This window comes from Lynx canadensis, chromosome C2 (genome assembly GCF_007474595.2).
Source record: "Lynx canadensis isolate LIC74 chromosome C2, mLynCan4.pri.v2, whole genome shotgun sequence".
Classification (NCBI taxonomy): domain Eukaryota; kingdom Metazoa; phylum Chordata; class Mammalia; order Carnivora; family Felidae; genus Lynx; species Lynx canadensis.
In genome coordinates this window covers 28676739-28698876 of record NC_044311.2, presented here as the reverse complement: position 1 = coordinate 28698876, position 22138 = coordinate 28676739, and the positions used below count along the sequence as shown (strand labels likewise).

The window sequence follows — 22138 nt, the reverse complement described above, 5'->3', positions numbered from 1 at the left end:
ACTCTAGAGGTTCTCCTCAGACCTACTGAATCAAAATCTGCAGTTTGGCTAGATCCCCAGGTGATTCATATGCACCTAAGTTTGACAAGCAATGGTCTGATTCTAAGTCACCATAGCTGTGATTTAGAAGAAATTGGGCAGGATCTTATAATGAGCCTCCTTCTCCCCCTTTTGTGAGAAGTTCAAAAGGAAAAAAGATAAAACACGACCATAACACATCTTAATTAAATTCACAAATTACCATACACTCATTTCAGAATTAAGCTGTTAGAGTTTAAAATTTGATTATCTTGGGGCACCTGGATGGCTCAGTTGGTTAAGTGTCAGACTCCTGATTTCTACTCAGGTCATGGTCTCATGGTTCATGGTCTCAAGCCCTGTGTCAGGCTCTGTGCTGGGAGTATGGAGCCTGCTTGGGATTCTCTCTCTGCCTTTCCCTGCTCTTTCTCTCTCTCTCTCAAAATTAAATTTTTTTTAATCTATAAAAAAATAAAATGTAATTATCTAATAGCTAGTAATTTAAAACATTATAAGTAGTAATATTAAGTTTAATGCCTTAAAAAAACTACTTTGTGGGATACCTGAGTGGCTCAGTTGGCTAAGTGTCTGACTTCAGCTCATGTCATGATCTCAAGGTTTGTGGGTTCAAGCCCCATATTGGGGCCTGCTTCAGATTCTGTGTGTCCCTGCTCTCTGCCCCTCCCCTACTCGCGGTCTCTCTCAAAAATGAATAAACATTAAAAAAATTTTTTTAAACTGCTTTTGGAAATAATCTGAGATTAATATTCTAGAAGAACCATGAAAAAAGTAAAAACCAGCAAAAGAATGATATGCATTTATTCTTTGTTCCTACATAATTTGGACTTGAAAACCTTAAGTGGAAACATAATTTATTAAAAGTGACTTGTGGTAAAAATTCACTAATTACAATTGGGGCTTGAGGACTCCATATATTTCAAGAGATTTCAGTTTAAATATACTTTTGAAAGCTGTATTTTGATCTTACTACTTCTTGTACTGCCAATTCAAATGTTTCTATGTAAAATGCCTACTTAAGATAAAAATTTGCTGAAACAGACATCTATTTGAGGTTCTCAAATAGAACTATTATGTTTACATTGATATACACCTTCACAATGAAAAAGGTAGCTTTGAAACAACTCAATTATACATCTGAATTGGTAGGAACCAAATAATGGTGGTTATAGTTTTCATTAATACTTTACAGAAAAAAATATGGAAAAAATGTGATTGGGGAAGGTTAAATCTTAATATTCTTAAATGGTTACCACCTTTTTGTGTTGTGTCTGTAGGTATTCAAGGAGTATTTTTATGTGAGGAAACCATAATACATATTTTTTTTTACTAAATAAAACATACAAGTAGTACATAAATTAGCTCCCCATTAACAATGGGGAAGATAGCTGAATATAATTCTTTTACTATAATTTAAAGCCCTTGTGCTAAGGCAATTTTGGAAGTGTGTTTCCTTCTTTCACGTTTCTAGAAACAGTCGTTTTTAGAAATCTGATCAAACACTGGTTTTATTTAGTAATGTAAAACTCAGTGTTGATTAATTTCTCATTATCAGCTCCTGTAAGTTTTCATGGCAAACAGATTATCAAAAGAGCACTCCACATAGCAAAAGGTACCTGTTACCAGATTTTTTTCTGGTAAAGTAATCCAGTAACTATTTTTTAATGGAATATATTAAAGAATTATAACTTAGATCTAAGATTTGATGCAGTATAAAACACCAGCAGTATGAAATCCTATGTTAAGAGCAGAATAAAAGTATGTTCTTGCTATTATACTCTATCAAACTATACCATTTTTAAATTATAAGCAAAGCCTTCCCAAATCAGTGTACCAGAGGTTCCAAAGGAATGGGATTATTTTAGAAAGACTTTTCTTTTTTGAAATTCAAAACATCTTGAGTAACTAGAAAAAAACTATTTTACACATGAATTCACTGATTTTTTTTGAAATGCAAATGACCTACCAAGGCAACATAAATAAGTTTCAAAGCTAGAAGAACTATCCCCCTACTTTCCAAACTTCACTCTAAACATAAGAATTACTATATGATTCTAGAATCTCAAAACAAATATATTGAACATATTTGATATTTGGGGGTTTCTGAAATCAGTTTTTAGAACTTTATTTTACAAGGGAATACTGCATTTTTCATTTTGTACTAATGTTCTTCCCTAGAAATACAATTTAGATATTACTATCTTCAAAACAAAAAATCATCAAAATAGGTTAGCATAGCATAGTAACATCCTACTGATAATGGTTACACATGCGCATATATATATATATATATTTTTTTTTTTTTGGTCTCCAAACCATTGGGAATTTATTTATCCAAGGCTCTCTAAACTTTCATTATTTGTATGCAACTCCAAAGAAAACCAGTTTATCAATTTATAACTTAGTGATCATAATCAGGGTAACTGATTCTCTCCCACTGAATAAGTACACATCAGTCATTACAGAGGTTTTTTATGTCTCTCTCATGCCCACAATACAGGATAACTAATTATCTAGAGAATCAAATTTAAATGAAGTATTCCGAAGGTAGCCCATACAATGGGTATAATCTAGAGGATCTTAGCTTAAATTCATTCCTTGCTGCTCAAAATAAAGTACAGTGACTCCAGATATATATGTTCCACAGATGCTATGATTCCTTTTCCTTGGTCAGTGCAGAAATATAATAACTTGTACTTCCTGAAAGTACCTTTTATCTGTTTATCCGTGAAGAAAGTTTCCTTTTATTTGCCTTTGTCTTGTTTTTAATATATAACTTACAGGTTTACAAACTTTTCCAATGACTACATTTCAGCTTGTATTTCATCAGGTAACATTTGAGAGGATATTTTTATTTTATAGGCTAATTATTTTAAATTCACTGTTGGCCAAGTTAATGGTAGTAGTTTTCTTGTAGAGAGTGATTCTAAACACAATGAGTGGAGGCCTGCTAGCTCTAACCAATAGGTGGTACCCCCTGCCCTGTCTACATTTGAGAACCACATACTACTTTATTATCCATGGCCTCAGACAACACACCACAAAGAATTACTGGAAAGAAAAGAAACATAGCATATTATTGGTCCATCCTTCCCATCCCTCTCCAAAGGCCAAAACATTTCAGTGGCTAAGTTTTCAAGTTTTCTTAACAGGAATGAAACAGAAGTTTTAGGAGAGTTATTGATTTAGTTGAAGGGAAAGTGATAAATGATACAGTACTTTCAAAAAGTGTAACAATTCTGTGAAGATTATGTATCAATTAATGTTGCCCTAAGCTTTGTAAGTTTTTAAGTGATTTTTTTTTAATTGCAAGGACATTTGCTTAAACTCAGGAAATAAAATGTAGGTCAGTCCATTGTCTACATATTCTTCATCTTGGCCATGAGGTCTTCCAAGCTTTCGCCAGAATCTTCCACAGTTACTTCAGCTACAGAATCTTCTTGCTATCAAATGAGGGAAACATAGCGAAAAAATAACCGTCTAAAATTCTTGATGCTTAGGAATATATAATCACTAAGTTTACTATGTTCAACTAGTTTATAAAGTAAACTTTCTTTAATAAATATACCTTCTAATTTTTAGGAGAGACAAAGTCTTTTACTTTCCCCACCAATATTTTGATTTACAAGGCAGTAATTTCAGTATTCTTAAGATCTCTACTGAAGTGGTATTTTTAAATGGCATTATGGCTAAAATTCTCAATATAAAAAATGATATCTTCATTTAATTAAAACCTACTTGCTCCATTAATGAGTCAATATCACTATTTTAGGTCTATGTTTCAAACAGGTGAAAATGTACTGTATATTTCCACATTAACACTGAATACCTCTCTCATACATCTTAACTGCTATAGCATAAAATATCCAAATTAGGAAATACTGTATTGGCATTATAAACTAGGATGAAGAGAAAGAAGGTAAGTAGACATTTTCTCTTATCTGACACTTATGGTAAATCAGCTTTTAGGTGTACCTTTTCAGGAATTGTATATGCCACTGTAATTCCTTCAGGTAAGTCAGGAACTGGACCTGAAGAATTCTTCAGTTCCTCTTCTGAAACCTCAGACACCAACTCAATACCTATAGAGTTAAATGTGATATTATAGTAGTTTTCAAGGAAATTTAATAAGCAGTAATTATTCAAAGTTTGTATAATTTAATTATATTTTCTCCCATAAGAGATTATGTTTCATGCTGCCATTTCAATTTATGAAAGAATTCCTACCCCACTCATTGTCTTCATGTATTATCTCTTCCTCTTCTTGAACAACCTCTGGTTTGGGCAGTGCTGCTACCTTTTTCTGTAGAAATCAAACAGTATCAAAGTATTCTTACTCATTCTCAGGCCTCTGAAGCATTAATCAAAAATTCAGACAGGCTTTTTATTTTACCAAAGTAAAAAAGGACTTGAAACAAATTTTTTCTCTTTGGTAGCATAGTGAATTTAATTTCTTACTAACATTTACCCCCTGGAGATACAATAAATAAAAATCCAGAATCCATTTATCTTATTTTTCAAATCTAAGTAATTGTTCTAAAATACTGTCCAAACAGTATGACCTCTCATACATTCTGACCAAGTGATGTATACCTTGTATTCTTCCTGCTGCTTCCTGCAATTTCTGTCATCACACTGAGGATTTGGCTTCATGGACATAGTAGGGAAAAAGTCCTGCATTGCATTATATCCAAGGTAAAAACTAACAGTACCAAAATTTAACAAAAACCTAGAAAAGCAAATCAAAGTACACTTAGATAAAGAAACAAACCATAAAAGAACTGAATTTTTAAAAATTGATCTTTAAGTACTTAATGGTTTTTGTGATAAGCAACAGTATTTTAAGTACTGTTGTCAGATTAAAATGTGGAGAAGAATCCCTGAGACTGGTACTACATCTAACTACTTTTTAAAAGTTTTTATATATAACTTACTATAAGGTTAACAATCTTAAATGTACAGCTCAATGAAACTTTCCAAAAGTCTTTACCCATGTAATTACTACCAGATCAAAATATAGAACATTTCCAATATGCCTTAAAGTTCCCTTGTGTTCCCTAACAGTTCTGATTCCTTTTAGAAGCTTATAAAGAGAGGAAAAATCACATACAAAATATAAACAACAAAAGGAAACACATTTGCACTGTGTACAAGACAAAAATTGAGCCAATGATATGAAGCAGACAATTCACAGAAAAATGTAAGTGCTCACCCCTTTTCATAAGTAACTGAAAATTAAAATGAAATACCCGTTTTTTACCTATCATACTGACAAAGATTAAAACGTTTGATAACACCCAATGTTATGAACTGGTATGGGCAAAGCAGGTATTCCTACCCTGTGATAGAAATACACAATCCTTCTGAAGGAGAAATTTAGTAGTATCTGTCAAAATAAATATTGCATAAACTCAGAAATTCCACTTCTAAAAATTCATATCTACAAAAACCTAACTTAGAGATATATGTAAGGTGCTATTTGCAGCATTGTTAATAGCAGCAAAAAAATCTGTAAGTAGCTTAAATGTCCATCCATAGGGGGCTTGCTAAATAGGACACATCCTTAAGAAAATAGTTTGTAGCTATGATTTTTTTTTTTTTTTTTTTGGAGCATACTATAAAATATTTTGTTTGGATAGGGCCTACTGAAGTTTGTACAAGCTATTGCTCTTACATAAAATAGCCCTCGACAGTTGCCTTGGAAGTTCTTAGGTATGCTTTTTGCAATTTCTCTGCTGGTAGCTGACACTTCTGATATCAGGATACCTCCCTGTATCATGTTGCAATTTGTTCTTATACCGGAAGGCATGGAAACATAACTAAGCTTATTAAAGTTGTAAAGTGAGAAAAAAATGGTCTGAGGAAAGGAACACCTAAAGGCTTTCTCCTTTTAATAAAATGTGAATTGACATTAATAAAACTCTTTTACATTCATTTTAGCTGCAAAGAAACCTTTGTCCTTTTTCACTATAGTTTAGATGGTGTGGTTGTGAATATCTTTTTTTTCAGAGAGCAGAGGTATTATCCTTTTAATGTTTAATCACATTCATATTATTTTTAGTAAGAGTTAAGTAATGTGTTTATGTTCTTTGGTCAAACCTGCAGAGATTTAAATCATTTGGTTAATATTTCATAAACAAACACACCAGTACTACAGTACCATTTAACAAGAGCTATTCTAAATGCACAGAGTAACACACATGTATGTATATTATTAATATGTATGTTTATATTTAAATTAGATATACTAATATATGTAAATTCAAAGTATATATATGTATTATACATATATAAAAACCATATGCTGGGTTTTAAGAAACTATATACTTACATGGTAATTCCAATATTTGAAATGCTTTATGAAATATATTTCTATCAAAAGCAAACAAAACTATTCAGAAAAATTCGCCCTCACTCACTTCAACACATTTTGTACCAAGATCCCAGCAACCACTCCCATAGTGGTAGGAAGACTGGCTGCACAAACACCTTCTCGTTTCAGAGTCTTTTCATCAATATTTGCAGCAACCACAAGTGGGGGAGCACACTACATGAAAAAGAAAGAAAATATATTTCAAAATGAAAGGGAAAAAGTAAGCAGGTTCAAAATAGTATTCCATCACGTTCAAAGTTTTTATTCCTTGAATTATAATACGTTTTCAATACAAAGTACATTTTCAATACTTTAGTTAATAAGCCAAAATGAATCATGCATACCGCAAAACAAGCAGATTCTCCAGGAATTATGAGCTGTATATGCCCTGAAACTGCATTTTCACTGACCCCAGACTCCATCCATGTTTGTCCAAGTTCATTACAAGCCTTAGTAGAAACAGATGAAAACAACAAAAAAAGCAAGAATTAATTTATCAAAAGTTATTTCATGAAAAACTGGAGCTTAACTAAATGATTACCAAAGGGTGTTTTAAATTTTCAAAAGAGGAAAGTTATCAATAATGGAATTCCTTGGCAACTGCCATTCTCTATTTAAAAAGTAAACTGGGGACACCTTGATTCTTCAGTGGGTTGAGCATCCAACTCTTGGTTTCAGTTCAGGTCATGATTCCAGGGTCGTGGGATTGAGCTCCATCTCAGGCTTCATGCTGAGCACTGAATGGAGCCTTCTTAAGATATTCTCTCTCTTTCTCTCTCTCTCTCTTTCTCTCTCTCTCTCTCTCTCTCTCTCCCCCACCCCTTTGCCCACCCCACCTCCACTCTAAATTTTTTAAACATTTTTTTAAAAAGTAAACTGACAGCATTCAAGTAAACAGCCAATAAATATTTAATTAAATTGAGTGATTGTTTATTGTATTTCTGATTGTAAAAATTCATTTTTCTAAAATAATTTCAGCAACAAAAAACTGCAAAATACCTTCTGAAAAGCTGAAACCACAGTAATTCCAAAGAATTGTTTTATTTCTGAGAAACAAGGTTTGTAAGCAATGTATACACATTTATATCTTAAAAAATAAAGTAAAATATTAAAACCAATGCTAACATAGAATAACACATTTTAAGATAGTCATTTATTTTAAAAATTGTACATCAGAAGTATCTACTATTTATAGTTTCCTCTATTGGCATAATAAAGAATAGGATACTGAAACATAAGCCACACCAGCAAAGCTAGAGAGGCCCCACAACTATTAGAATAAAACTTTTTTAAATGTCTATTTTATTTTCAGAGAGAGAGAGAGAGGACGAGCAAAGGAGGGGCAGAGGATGCTAAGCAGACTTCACTGTCGGCATGGAGTCTGACGTGGGGCTCAAACTCATACACCGCGAGATCATGACCTGAGCTGAAATCGAGAGTGGACACTCAACCAACTGAGCCACCTAGGCATACTAGAATAAATTTTAAAAGTAGGCTAAGAGAACATTAAAAATTAATGAAACACATTATAAAAGGGTTTAAATACAGAACTATACAAGAAAACAGATGAATGAGTATAACATCTTATACAATAGGAATACTCACTGTATTTATTGTCATTCGAGCTTCAAAATTGTCCACACAGCTAAGAACTAGGTCAACGGGTTTTCCCTCTTCTAATCCACCATTACTAGGTAAAGAAAATAAATTTTATTTGGGGAGGAAAAAGAAATCAGGACACAAAATACCCTCTAATTTGTTTAGTCATACATTTATGCTTTCAGTAAATGTTTGAGTACAGTTAAGGCATAGTATTTAATGTTAAAGATCCAGTATGTATTGAGTAACTAATACGTATATAACATCATGATACTACAGTGCTTCTCACAGAAGACACAAGAAGTATAAAGTCTGTTCACAAAAGTTACCATTTCCCCATCAGCTTTCATAGACTTTTATTCCTTTTTCACTCCAAATGTAAATGTAATAAAAATTGAATACAATTCAGTATCTCAGTGTTGTTACAATCTGGAGAAAACCACCTTCACATAGAAATATAATCTAGAACACAGAACTTATAGTTGAGGATCCCTTGTTATAACACCATAACAACAGAGTTTTTGATTTTTGGTTTTTGATTGTTGTTACTATTGTCTTTGGACAGTATTTACTTTTTACTGAGTTACTAACACATAAAAATTAACTACTTTAAAAACAAAAATATATATCAAATCTACCAACTCGCTGAATTAAACATCAGATTTTTTTTATTAAAAAACTTTTTTTTAATGTTTACTTATTTTTGAAAGACAGAACCCAAGCAGGGGAGGGGCAAAGAGAGAGCAAGACACAGAATCTGAAAGAGGCTCCAGGCTCTGAGCTGTCAGCACAGAACCCCACATGGGGCTCGAACTTATGAACCATGAGATCATGACCTGAGCCAAAGTCAGATGCTTAATTAACTGAGCCTCTCAGGTGCCCCAACATCAGTGGTTTTCTAATAATACTTGTTTAACTGAGCTGGACACTGTGCAAAATATTCATAGTAAAATTTTACCTTATTCTATCCATGAAATGTTGAAAGTTTTCTACTGTGGTTATATTGTAGTTGTGTACTTCAAAAAGAACATCTGGATTAATGTTCCTAAGAGGGAAAAAGGGAATGATTATAAAAACTACTAGTAGGAATATTAAGAGAAAACAGGAAAAAGAACTGAAAAAGCTAAAGATCATGCAACAGAGGTAAGAAAAATGGAATTCAAGCTATTCAAAGAAAATCTAAAGTCCTCTTCTACCTCTTGTGCCCCACCCCAAGGAGAAGACTACATTCAAAACATGTTGACTGCAGGATTACAGAAATGTTCCCACCATCTATGTGCTGGGAATTAAGCCTTTAACACCTAGGTGAGCTATAGCCTAGCCTGACAGAACTTCTTTGTTCCTTATTTCAAAGAAACTTCCTAGAATAAGGATTGGCAAAGTATGGCCCTGGGGCCAAGTATGACCTGCCACCTGTTTTTGTTTTTCCGAGGTCTGCAAGCTAAGAACGGTTTTTACATTTTTAAATGGTGGCAGGAGAAAAAGAACAGAACAATATTTCATAACATGCTAAAATTATACGGAATTTAAACTTAAGAGTCCATAAACAAAGTTTTATTGGAGCACAGCCATGTTCATTCATTTTTGTATTGCCTATAGCAGCTATCACACTACAACTACATGACTTGAGGGCAGTTTCATAGTGGGCCCTCAAAGCCTAAAATATTTACTATCTAGCCCTATCTGAAAAAGGTTGCCAACACAATATCAAGAGGTAAGAGAATTGATGTGAAACCCGCATTTCTGTAAAGAAAAATTCATGCATTAGGTTAACTTATACAAAATATGCAAACTAAGATGTCACTAAAGATGTCTTTAATCACTATTCCATTTACCTCAAAGTATATTCTGCTGCTTGAACTTTACTTAATCCTGCTTGATGAGGTTGGAAGAAAAGTCTATTCATATTGGCCAGTTCCACCTTGTCATAGTCAAAGAGTAGCAACTAAAATGAAAATAGTGGTATTTTGATGAAAAACATACCAAGAAATAAACTACAAATAACAAAGAATAAATTAGTGGACTTTACATTTGATGGGTTTAACAGAAATAATACCAGCTAACCCTAAAATACTAGGTGCCATATATTAACTCATTTAATGCTCCCATGACTTAAGTATATGGGGACTTTAATTCTCCTTTATAAATGAAACAACTACAGCACATGTTCAAAAACCTCATTCAGCTAATATATGCAGAAGTGCAATTCAAATTCAGGCATTCTCAATCCAGCATCTGCACCCTAACATTTACTGCCTCTCCAAATGATCCACTGAGAAATTAATGTTTATTCCATTTCACTCCAATTGTTTACTAAAGGCCAAGAACACATTCGATGAATGAAATTTTAAAATAAGATAAAAACAGGCGCCTGGGTGGCTCAGTCGGTTGAGTGTCTGACTTTGGCTCAGGTCATGATCTCGCAGTCTGTGAGTTAGAGCCCAATGTCGGGCTCTGCGCTGACAGCTTAGGGCCTGGAGCCTGCTTTGGATTCTGTATCTCCCTCTTTCTCTGCCCCTCCCCTGCTCATGCTCTGTCAAAAATAAATAAAACATTAAAAAAATAAAATAAAATAAAATAAAATAAAATAAGGTAAAAACAAATGCCATAACTTAAAACTATAGTATAACATGACTCCTTTTGTGACTATGACACCATACATACCCACAGCTAAAACATTACTCCAAAGTATATTTAGGCATGACAACATTTCACATACATACATACAAACACACACACACACACACACACACACCTTTTTAAAGATCCCATTTCCTATCAGTAAGAACAGGTTGCACCCAAAGATTTCTAAGGACCCTTTCTTAATCTAAAATCCTGTGACTTCTTAATACAATTCTCAGCATCCTAAATTTTTTTTTTTTTATGAAATTTATTGACAAATTGGTTTCCATACAACACCCAGTGCTCATCCCAAAAGGTGCCCTCCTCAATACCCATCACCCACCCTCCCCTCCCTCCCACCCCCCATCAACCCTCAGTTTGTTCTCAGTTTTTAACAGTCTCTTATGCTTTGGCTCTCTCCCACTCTAACCTCTTTTTTTTTTTTTTTCCTTCCCCTCCCCCATGGGTTCCTGTTAAGTTTCTCAGGATCCACATAAGAGTGAAACCATATGGTATCTGTCTTTCTCTGTATGGCTTATTTCACTTAGCATTACACTCTCCAGTTCCATCCACGTTGCTACAAAGGGCCATATTTCATTTTTTCTCATTGCCACATAGTACTCCATTGTGTATATATACCACAATTTCTTTATCCATTCATCAGTTGATGGACATTTAGGCTCTTTCCATAATTTGGCTATTGTTGAGAGTGCTGCTATGAACATTGGGGTACAAGTGCCCCTATTCAGCATCCTAAATTTAATAACAAAAACAAAAATGGGGAGAAGGGCAGGGCAAGCATAGATGCAAGGGCTACAGCAGTGGCTAAGGGGGACTGTGGCTTGTGGTGCAACTGTCCTATGCATGGCTAAAATTACAAAAAAAAAAAAAAAAAAAAGAAGGGGGGGATCTTATTAACAACAAAATTAACTCATCCCGCAGAACATCTAGGTAACCCGTAGTATCTTGCTAGAAAATATAACACCTCTGTCCCCTGTGGTAATTTTCTGACCCGACTTAAGAGTCTCCAAAATAAAGTTTATTTTAACTCATTCAACAATATTTATTCGGTCAGGCCAAGTATTAAATTTTACTCTTCAGCCTTGTAGCTGGTTTATAAGGTGCAGGAAATCCCAAATTTGGAGTTAGGAGGTGTGAGTTGTAGCTCTGTCACTAATAAGCTCTTATCATGGATAAGTCACTCACATTTTAGGCCTGTATCTTCAATAAAGCAGCTAATCTAGATCTGATGGTCCAAGGCACCACAAAGTATTCCAGAAACTTTCAGGGGTGAGAAGTGGGCTCTAAGTCTCCAATTCTCCACTTCCCTACTTAACCCCACAAATTAGCTTCTTGTTTATCTGTTTTACTACACACTGAAAAAAGAGTTCTGAAACTTATGTACGTACATCCTTAACTTACAAACTTGAGTGTACACTGACATCATTTAAAAAATACTGATGTCGGGGCGCCTGGGTGGTGCAGTCGGTTAAGCGTCCGACTTCAGCCAGGTCACGATCTCGCGGTCCGTGAGTTCGAGCCCCGCGTCGGGCTCTGGGCTGATGGCTCAGAGCCTGGAGCCTGTTTCCGATTCTGTGTCTCCCTCTCTCTCTGCCCCTCCCCCGTTCATGCTCTGCCTCTCTCTGTCCCAAAAATAAATAAACGTTGAAAAAAAAATTAAAAAAAAAAAATAAAAAATACTGATGTCTGGGTCCCATCCCCAGAAATTCTGATTCTATTCCAGTTTGAACGTCAAAATTTTGAACTTCCCAGGGGATTCCAATTACAGCAATATTTGATAACTACTGTTCTAGATCCTGGCTACTCAAAACGTGGCCTGTGCAAGCAGCATCAGCAGCACCTGGAGCTCGTCAGAAATACAGGAGCACTGTCCCAACTTTAACATGCATGTGGATCATCTGGAGATTTGTTAAAATAACAGATTCTGATTCATCACATCTGGAAGGCTCTGGAAGTCTTCTTTTCTAACAAACTCCCAGGTGATGCTGATGCTACTAATTTTTTTTTTTTAATATATGAAATTTATTGTCAAATTGGTTTCCATACAACACCCAGTGCTCATCCCAAAAGGTGCCCTCCCCATCACCCACCCTCCCCTCCCTCCCACCCCCCATCAACCCTCAGTTTGTTCTCAGTTTTTAAGAGTCTCTTATGCTTTGGCTCTCTCCCACTCTAACCTCTTTTTTTTTTTTTTCCTTCCCCTCCCCCATGGGTTTCTGTTAAGTTTCTCAGGATCCACATAAGAGTGAAACCATATGGTATCTGTCTTTCTCTGTATGGCTTATTTCACTTAGCATCACACTCTCCAGTTCCATCCACGTTGCTACAAAAGGCCATATTTCATTTTTTCTCATTGCCACGTAGTATTCCATTGTGTACATAAACCACAATTTCTTTATCCATTCATCAGTTGATGGACATTTAGGCTCTTTCCATCATTTGGCTATTGTTGACAGTGCTGTTATAAACATTGGGGTACAAGTGCCCCTATGCATCAGTACTCCTGTACCCTTGGATAAATTCCTAGCAGTGCTATTGCTGGGTCATAGGGTAGGTCTATTTTTAATTTTCTGAGGAACCTCCACACTGCTTTCCAGAGCGGCTGCACCAGTTTGCATTCCCACCAACAGTGCAAGAGGGTTCCCTTTTCTCCACATCCTCGCCAGCATCTATAGTCTCCTGATTTGTTCATTTTGGCCACTCTGACTGGCGTGAGGTGATATCTGAGTGTGGTTTTGATTTGTATTTCCCTGATGAGGAGTGACATTGAGCATCTTTTCATGTGCCTGTTGGCCATCCGGATGTCTTCTTTAGAGAAGTGTCTATTCATGTTTTCTGCCCATTTCTTCACTGGGTTATTTGTTTTTCGGGTGTGGAGTTTGGTGAGCTCTTTATAGATTTTGGATACTAGCCCTTTGTCCAATATGTCATTTGCAAATATCTTTTCCCATTCCGTTGGTTGCCTTTTAGTTTTGTTGGTTGTTTCCTTTGCTGTGCAGAAGCTTTTTATCTTCATAAGGTCCCAGTAATTCACTTTTGCTTTTAATTCCCTTGCCTTTGGGGATGTGTCGAGTAAGAGATTGCTACGGCTGAGGTCAGAGAGGTCTTTTCCTGCTTTCTCCTCTAAGGTTTTGATGGTTTCCTGTCTCACATTTAGGTCCTTTATCCATTTTGAGTTTATTTTTGTAAATGGTGTGAGAAAGTGGTCTAGTTTCAACCTTCTGCATGTTGCTGTCCAGTTCTCCCAGCACCATTTGTTAAAGAGGTTGTCTTTTTTCCATTGGATGTTCTTTCCTGCTTTGTCAAAGATGAGTTGGCCATACGTTTGTGGGTCTAGTTCTGGGGTTTCTATTCTATTCCATTGGTCTATGTGTCTGTTTTTGTGCCAATACCATGCTGTCTTGATGATGACAGCTTTGTAGAAGAGGCTAAAGTCTGGGATTGTGATGCCTCCTGCTTTGGTCTTCTTCTTCAAAATTCCTTTGGCTATTTGGGGCCTTTTGTGGTTCCATATGAATTTTAGGATTGCTTGTTCTAATCTCGAGAAGAATGCTGATGCCATTTTGATTGGGATTGCATTGAATGTGTAGATAGCTTTGGGTAGTATTGACATTTTGACAATATTTATTCCTCCAATCCATGAGCAGGGAATGTCTTTCCATTTCTTTAAATCTTCTTCAATTACCTTCATAAGTTTTCTATAGTTTTCAGCATACAGATCTTTTACATCTTTGGTTAGATTTATTCCTAGGTATTTTATGCTTCTTGGTGCAATTGTGAATGGGATCAGTTTCTTTATTTTTCTGTTGCTTCATTGTTAGTGTATAAGAATGCAACTGATTTCTGTACATTGATTTTGTATCCTGCAACTTTGCTGAATTCATGTATCAGTTCTAGCAGACTTTTGGTGGAGTCTATCGGATTTTCCATGTATAATATCATGTCATCTGCAAAAAGCGAAAGCTTGACTTCATCTTTGCCGATTTTGATGCCTTTGATTTCCTTTTGTTGTCTGATTGCTGATGCTAGAACTTCCAGCACTATGTTAAACAACAGCGGTGAGAGTGGGCATCCCTGTCGTGTTCCTGATCTCAGGGAAAAAGCTCTCAGTTTTTCCCCATTGAGGATGATGTTAGCTGTGGGCTTTTCATAAATGGCTTTTATGATCTTTAAGTATGTTCCTTCTATCCCGACTTTCTCAAGGGTTTTTATTAAGAAAGGGTGGTGGATTTTGTCAAAGGCCTTTTCTGCATCGATTGACAGGATCATATGGTTCTTTTCTTTTTTTTTGTTAATGTGATGTATCACGTTGATTGATTTGCGAATGTTGAACCAGCCCTGCATCCCAGGAATGAATCCCACTTGGTCATGGTGAATAATTCTTTTATATGCCGTTGAATTCGATTTGCTAGTATCTTATTGAGAATTTTTGCATCCATATTCATCAGGGATATTGGCCTGTAGTTCTCTTTTTTTACTGGGTCTCTGTCTGGTTTAGGAATCAAAGTAATACTGGCTTCATAGAATGAGTCTGGAAGTTTTCCTTCCCCTTCTATTTCTTGGAATAGCTTGAGAAGGATAGGTATTATCTGTGCTTTAAACGTCTGGTAGAACTCCCCTGGGAAGCCATCTGGTCCTGGACTCTTATTTGTTGGGAGATTTTTGATGACTGATTCAATTTCTTCGCTGGTTATGGGTCTGTTCAAACTTTCTACTTCCTCCTGATTGAGTTTTGGAAGAGTGTGGGTGTTTAGGAATTTGTCCATTTCTTCCAGGTTGTCCAATTTGTTGGCATATAATTTTTCATAGTATTCCCTGATAATTGTTTGTATCTCTGAGGGATTGGTTGTAATCATTCCATTTTCATTCATGATTTTATCTATTTGGGTCATCTCCCTTTTCTTTTTGAGAAGCCTGGCTAGAGGTTTGTCAATTTTGTTTATTTTTTCAAAAAACCAACTCTTGGTTTCGTTGATCTGCTCTACAGTTTTTTTAGATTCTATATTGTTTATTTCTGCTCTGATCTTTATTATTTCTCTTCGTCTGCTGGGTTTAGGCTGCCTTTGCTGTTCTGCTTCTATTTCCTTTAGGTGTGCTGTTAGATTTTCTATTTGGGATTTTTCTTGTTTCTTGAGATAGGCCTGGATTGCAATGTATTTTCCTCTCAGGACTGCCTTCGCTGCGTCCCAAAGCGTTTGGATTGTTGTATTTTCATTTTCGTTTGTTTCCATATATTTTTTAATTTCTTCTCTAATTGCCTGGTTGACCCACTCATTCGTTAGTAGGGTGTTCTTTAACCTCCATGCTTTTGGAGGTTTTCCAGACTTTTTCCTGTGGTTGATTTCAAGCTTCATAGCATTGTGGTCTGAAAGTATGCATGGTATAATTTCAATTCTTGTAAACTTATGAAGGGCTGTTTTGTGACCCAGTATATGATCTATCTTGGAGAATGTTCCATGTGCACTCGAGAAGAAAGTATATTCTGTTGCTTTGGGATGCAGACTTCTAAATATATCTGTCAAGTCCATCTGATCCAATGTATCATTCAGGGCCCTTGTTTCTTTATTGACCGTGTGTCTAGATGATCTATCCATTTCTGTAAGTGGGGTGTTAAAGTCCCCTGCAATGACCACATTCTTATCAATAAGGTTGCTTATGTTTATGAGTAATTGTTTTATATATTTGGGGGCTCCGGTATTCGGCGCATAGACATTTATAATTGTTAGCTCTTCCTGATGGATAGACCCTGTAATTATTATATAATGCCCTTCTTCATCTCTTGTTACAGCCTTTAATTTAAAGTCTAGTTTGTCTGATATAAGTATGGCTACTCCAGCTTTCTTTTGGCTTCCAGTAGCATGATAAATAGTTCTCCATCCCCTCACTCTCAATTTAAAGGTGTCCTCAGGTCTAAAATGAGTCTCTTGTAGACAGCAAATAGATGGGTCTTGTTTTTTTATCCATTCTGATACCCTATGTCTTTTGGTTGGCGCATTTAATCCATTTACATTCAGTGTTATTATAGAAAGATACGGGTTTAGAGTCATTGTGATGTCTGTATGTTTTATGCTTGTAGTGATGTCTCTGGTACTTTGTCTCACAGGGTCCCCCTTAGGATCTCTTGTAGGGCTGGTTTAATGGTGACAAATTCCTTCAGTTTTTGTTTGTTTGGGAAGACCTTTATCTCTCCTTCTATTCTAAATGACAGACTTGCTGGATAAAGGATTCTTGGCTGCTGATGCTACTAATTTGGACATCAGACTGAGTAGCAAGGATCTAGCAGTTCTTTTTTTTTTTTTTTTTTAAGTTTGTTTATTACAAGAGAGAGAGAGCACAGCATGAGCCAGGGAGCCAGGGAGGGGCAGAGGGGTGGGCGGCGGGGGAGAGACAGAATCCCAAGCAGGCTCTGTGCTGTCAGCACACAGAGCCCAACTCAGGGCTCAATCTCACAAACTGTGAGATCATGACTTGAGCCAAAATCAAGAGTCAAATGCTAACTGAGCCACCCAGATGTGCCAAGGATCTAGCAGTTCTTAAAGTCTGTCCTTCCCCTACCCCCACTAGGAACATCAGAATCACCTGGGAATTTGTTTGAAATTCCAATCGAAACCTAAAGAATCAAAACCACCAGGGTAGGGTCTGGCAATCTATGTTTTAAGAAGCCTTCCAAGTGATTCTGATGCACACTCAAACCTGAGAAACTCAATTTCTAGGATATCTATTATCCTAGGTCAATCAGCCAGGGTTCTTATGTCAGTTCTAAGCAATTGGTGGCTGGCTTTTGTAAACCTCTTGAAAAGCTTTAAAAGGTTAATAAACATTTTCAGTATTTTTGTATTGCCTTTTCTATATTGATAAATGAATGCCAACTTTGAAACTACTTTAAGAATTTGGGGCATGGCGGGGGGGGGGCACCTAGGTGGCCCTATCAGGTAAGCATCTGACTCTTGATTTTGGCTCAAGTTCACAGTCTTATGGTTCTTGAGATCCAGCCCCACCTCAGCTCTGCTCTGCACCTGACTACTCAAAGCTTGCTTGTGATTCTCTCTCTCCCCCTCTCTCTCTGCCCCTCCCCCTCCTCACTCGAATACTCCCTCTCTTTTTCTCTCTCAAATAAATTTAAATGCATACATAAACTTTAAAAAAATAATTTGGGGTATGGGATGGACCAACATATTAAAAAGCACTGATAAACTTCGTGGGGAAAATATTTGCTTTACCAAAATGACAAAGGGGTGAAAATTAATTGTGGAAAGTTTTGGTATTCAACCACTAGGAATGTAACATCATGGACTTTGGCTTTATAAATCTGAAATCGGTAGGTATACTAATTTCTAGTATAAGATTACCTCTTTTTCCTACCTACAACCTACATCAATTTTAGGAAAAAAGTAAAAAAAAGAAAGTATAAGTTAAAAAAAAATGTACAGGTTAAAAAAATCTAAAGGGATACCTAGCTGGCTCAGTCGGTAAACTGTGGAACTCCTAATTTCCGGGTTGTGAGTTCTAGCCCCATGTTGCGTGTAGACATTACTTAAAAATAAAATCTTAAATTAAAACAAAACAAACATACATACAAAAAACAACCTAGAGCATTTTCCAGTTCAATTTCAAGAGTAAGAGAGGTATTTATTTTATAACTAGAAGTTTTTCTATCTTAATCCTCCTCACCTATCTCACCCATCCTCCCAACCCACTTCCCCTCTGGCAACCACCAGTTCTCTGTATTTAACAGACTTTGTTTGTTTATTAGATTACACGTAGAAGTGAAATCATATAGTATTTGTCTTCCTCTGAATTATTTCACTTAGCATAATACCCTCTAGGTCCATCAATGTTGTCATAAATGGCAAGATTTCATAAGGCTAACATTCCATTTTACACTCACAGACCCTACATCTTCTTTATCCATTCATCTATCTAGGGACACTTGGGCTGGCTGCTTCCATATCTTGACTATTGTAAATAAGGCTGCTGTAAACACAGGGGTACATATATCTTTTCAAATTATTTTTCTTTGGGTAAAAATAAGACCTGGAGTTGAAAAGTACAGCATAGAGAATATAGTTAATAATATTGGAATAACATTGTATGGTGACAGCTGGTGACTATACTTATGATAAGCAATCAGTAATGTATAAAACTGTTGGATTACTATGTTGTACACCTGAAACTAATACAACCCTGTCAACTAAAAGGTTTAAAAGTATTTCTGAATAAGTTAATAAAAGGCTACTATTCTTAGGGGAAAAAAAGTAAGAAAGGTACATGCTTTCTAGTTCATCTTGTATAAAGCATGTTTAAAAAATATTTGTTAGGGGCGCCTGGGTGGCTCAGTTGGTTGAGCATCCAACTTCGTCTCAGGTCATGATCTCATGCTTGGTGAGTTCAAGCCTCTTACTGGGTTCTGTGCTGACAGCTCAGAGTCTGGAGCCTGCTTCGGATTCTGTGTCTCCTTCTCTCTCTGCCCGTCACCCACTCACACACTGTCTCTCTCTCTCAAAAATAAATAAATAAAATTTGTTAGGAGGACCTGGGTGGCTCAGTCAGTTGAGCGTGCAACTCTTAATTTCAGCTCAGGTCATGATCTCATGGTTTTTAGGATCGAGCCCCACAGGTCATGATCTCATGGTTTTTAGGATCGAGCCCCACATGAAGCTCTGTGCTGACAGTGTGGGGCTTACTTGGGATTCTCTCTGTCCCCCTCTCTCTCCCTGCCTTTCCCCTGTTCAGATGGTCACACGTGCTCTCTCTCTCAAAATAAATAACCTTAAAAAAAATTATGTTACATGTTTTTGTTTCACACGTTATTAACTGCCTTCTTCTCAAAGCTCTATATTTAAAACACTTAAGTCCAAATTGTAATCTATTACCCCAAACAAAAAATTCCTGAAGACAATTTAGATATTCCTTGTTTTATCAGCATTAATATCACCTTCCATTTGGGTGGTATTATGTCTTTTTTTTAAAGTTTATCTATTCTTTTTTTTGAGAGAGAGGAGAGAGAGAGTGAGCAGGGGAGGGGCAGAGAGACAGAGAAAGAGAGAGAGAGAATCCCAGGCAGGCTCCACATCGTCAGAGAGGATCCCAATGTGGAGCTCAAACCCACAAACTGTGAGATCATGACCTGAACTGAAATCAAGAGTCAGACACTTAACCGACTGAGCCACCCAGGTGCCCCTGGATATGGTTACGTCTTAACTCCTTTGGGTAGAAAGAACAATCCGAATAAATACACCACAAATCAATAAACCATTAGTAATGAGGAAAAAATTCCTAATTTGTACCTGATTCACTCCATAAGTGAGTAGTTCCCTACATGACAAGGAGAGAAATGTTTTTACCTTACCAATGCCACATCTTGTCAGCATTTCAGCAGTCACACTACCAACTCCACCAACACCTACTATTGCTATAGCAAAGGTACGGATTTTCTGTGAAATGCAAAATTATACATTTGTTGGTTAACTTTTCATCAAAAATGTCAGAAATTATTTTCATTTACTGAAATCATCTTCAAAAACTTGGAAAGGTTTATCATACCTCATAGTCATTTACAATCCCCATTCGTTTCAATGCCATCAGGCGGCTTAAAACAAAAAAATGTTTTAAATTACAATCTTTTAATATGTGATATAAACATACATCATCCCAGAAAAACACAAACTCAATCACTACTAATGCTTTAAAAGAAATCTTTCAGCCTGCCTTTACCAGGTGAGACTAAATCACCTGGGAAACTTTAAAAACACCCACGCCTGAAGATCCTTCCAAGTGTAGCCTGTGCAACAAGATATTTTAAAAATGCACCTCAGATGTTCTAATGGGCAGCCAAGGTCAAAAACAATTGACTTAAATGTTAAGTGTCTAGATGAGGCAGGTCAAAGTAAAATTTCAACATTTTCCCATGCTTTCTTAGCATATGTATTTAACATTTAACACTCAGATTAATGTTTAACATCAGTTCTATCTGCCCAAAACGGATGACGTCTACTTTTAGTAAGCACCTACTGTATGCCAAGGACTCTAAGAGGTACTTTACCTAGTTAGTCTGCTCTGTTATCTTGAGTTCAATATATGTGTGTGTGTGTGTGTGTGTGTGTGTGTGTGTGTATTTAAACCCATATACCTAAAATTCCCATTCGTTTACACTTTAAAGAGTCAAATACTTCTACCAGGCTTGCTAAAATTCTGCAAGCTCCTGGCCCCCACGTCCCTTTTCCTCTCCTTCCTCATTTTCAACTGTTACTAACACATCTCTAAATAGCATGCTAACGTTGTTACTTCTGGATTTTCAGTTTTAGGTATTATTTGAACATTTCACTCGTACCATTCGTCCCTACTAAACACATATTTCCCATGGTTGCTCAGCTACTAAGAGTTGGGATTTGAATCGAATCAATCTGGTTCTAGAGACCTTCCTCTTAATCCCCGCACTGTATCGAGCCAGCTGACAGTATTGGTAAAGTCAAACAGCTTTAAAACTAAAGCTAATTGTGCTTTCCCACCACGCCCCCAATTTTGAAATTTTGAGAAGCCTTTATGAAACTCGAAGTCTATGCTTAGCGGGTTTTATATTTAATATCTTCTGAAAGTTATTACTATCAGTTTTATGCACAACGAGGCAGACTAAAAACAGAGGGAGGGGCGTTAGGAAACTGGCCGCGTGTCCTCAGCCGGCCCGCGAGCAGCACCATATGGCTGATTCGCTCGGGTTTTGTTTCTTAAGAATACCGAGTAGTACTGAGACTTGGCCCCGGGCGTTTGGGAACAGGACTCAAGAAGAGGAAGGTGGGCGGCGGTGTGAGCTGCACAGGAAGGGAGCGCCTCACTCCTGACCACCCGGAGCCCTTGACCTCGCCCCCTCGCCGGCCTCCCACCCGCAACGCAGATCACCTGTAAGGATTGGAGTCCACCACCTCCGGGCTCATCTTCTCGATGCGGACCCGGCCGCCGCCTCCGTCGCCGCCCCCCAAGGCCCGCCGACTCCTCTCCTGTGCCAGTTCCCGCTCCAGCTCCTCCACCCGCTGCTGCAGCCGCTCCACAGACTCGGCCATGGCTGGGACGCCGGCCGCCAACGTTCCCAGCCCCGGCCTTCGCCGTCGCCTCCGCCCCACGCTGCTAGGCCTGCTGGCCCCGCGAGGGGTAAGCGAAAAGGCACCTAGCCGCGGCCTTCCTAGCCCAGAACCCTGGGGAAGTGTTCCCACCGCCTCACGAACAACACGTCGCAGCCGCTCCCGGGGTCCGGCCGCTGTACCGCTTCCGGTGCGTTGCTGTCACCGCTCCCCCTCAGAAAAAAACCCGCTCCTCTTTGCTTCCTTCTTCGCCCGGTCCTAAAAGACCCGGCCTCACCAGGGCCAGAGTTCTTAGCGACCGGAGCCGGCGGCCTCTGATGGTGCCTTTCCAGCCGGGCGGTTAGGAGAAACACCCAGGATCTTTTATTCCTGGGCCCAAGGTCTCGACGGGCCCATTTCTGAACCGGACCCA

General features: G+C 37.3%; 1 protein-coding gene across 3 annotated transcripts; it reads right to left on the bottom strand.

The window, feature by feature from the left end:
* Positions 1 to 820: 820 nt before the first annotated feature.
* On the bottom strand, positions 821 to 22127 carry UBA5 (ubiquitin like modifier activating enzyme 5). 3 transcript variants are annotated; one of them, XM_030328937.1, is made up of 12 exons: positions 21548 to 22127; positions 20195 to 20240; positions 19996 to 20085; positions 9844 to 9953; positions 8967 to 9053; positions 8015 to 8099; positions 6754 to 6858; positions 6456 to 6583; positions 4630 to 4765; positions 4264 to 4339; positions 4012 to 4118; positions 821 to 3479 (listed from the first exon to the last, which is right to left on the bottom strand). In XM_030328937.1, the coding sequence occupies exons 1-12, from the start codon at positions 21706 to 21708 to the stop codon at positions 3396 to 3398; spliced, it is 1215 nt and encodes a 404-aa protein (XP_030184797.1). In that variant the 5' UTR covers positions 21709 to 22127; the 3' UTR covers positions 821 to 3395. The 3 variants fall into 3 exon arrangements, with proteins under 3 accessions (XP_030184797.1, XP_030184799.1, XP_030184798.1); XM_030328939.1 differs by lacking the exons at positions 19996 to 20085; positions 20195 to 20240 and having other exon boundaries at positions 21548 to 21770; XM_030328938.1 differs by lacking the exons at positions 20195 to 20240; positions 21548 to 22127 and having other exon boundaries at positions 20001 to 20085.
* Positions 22128 to 22138: the final 11 nt, after the last annotated feature.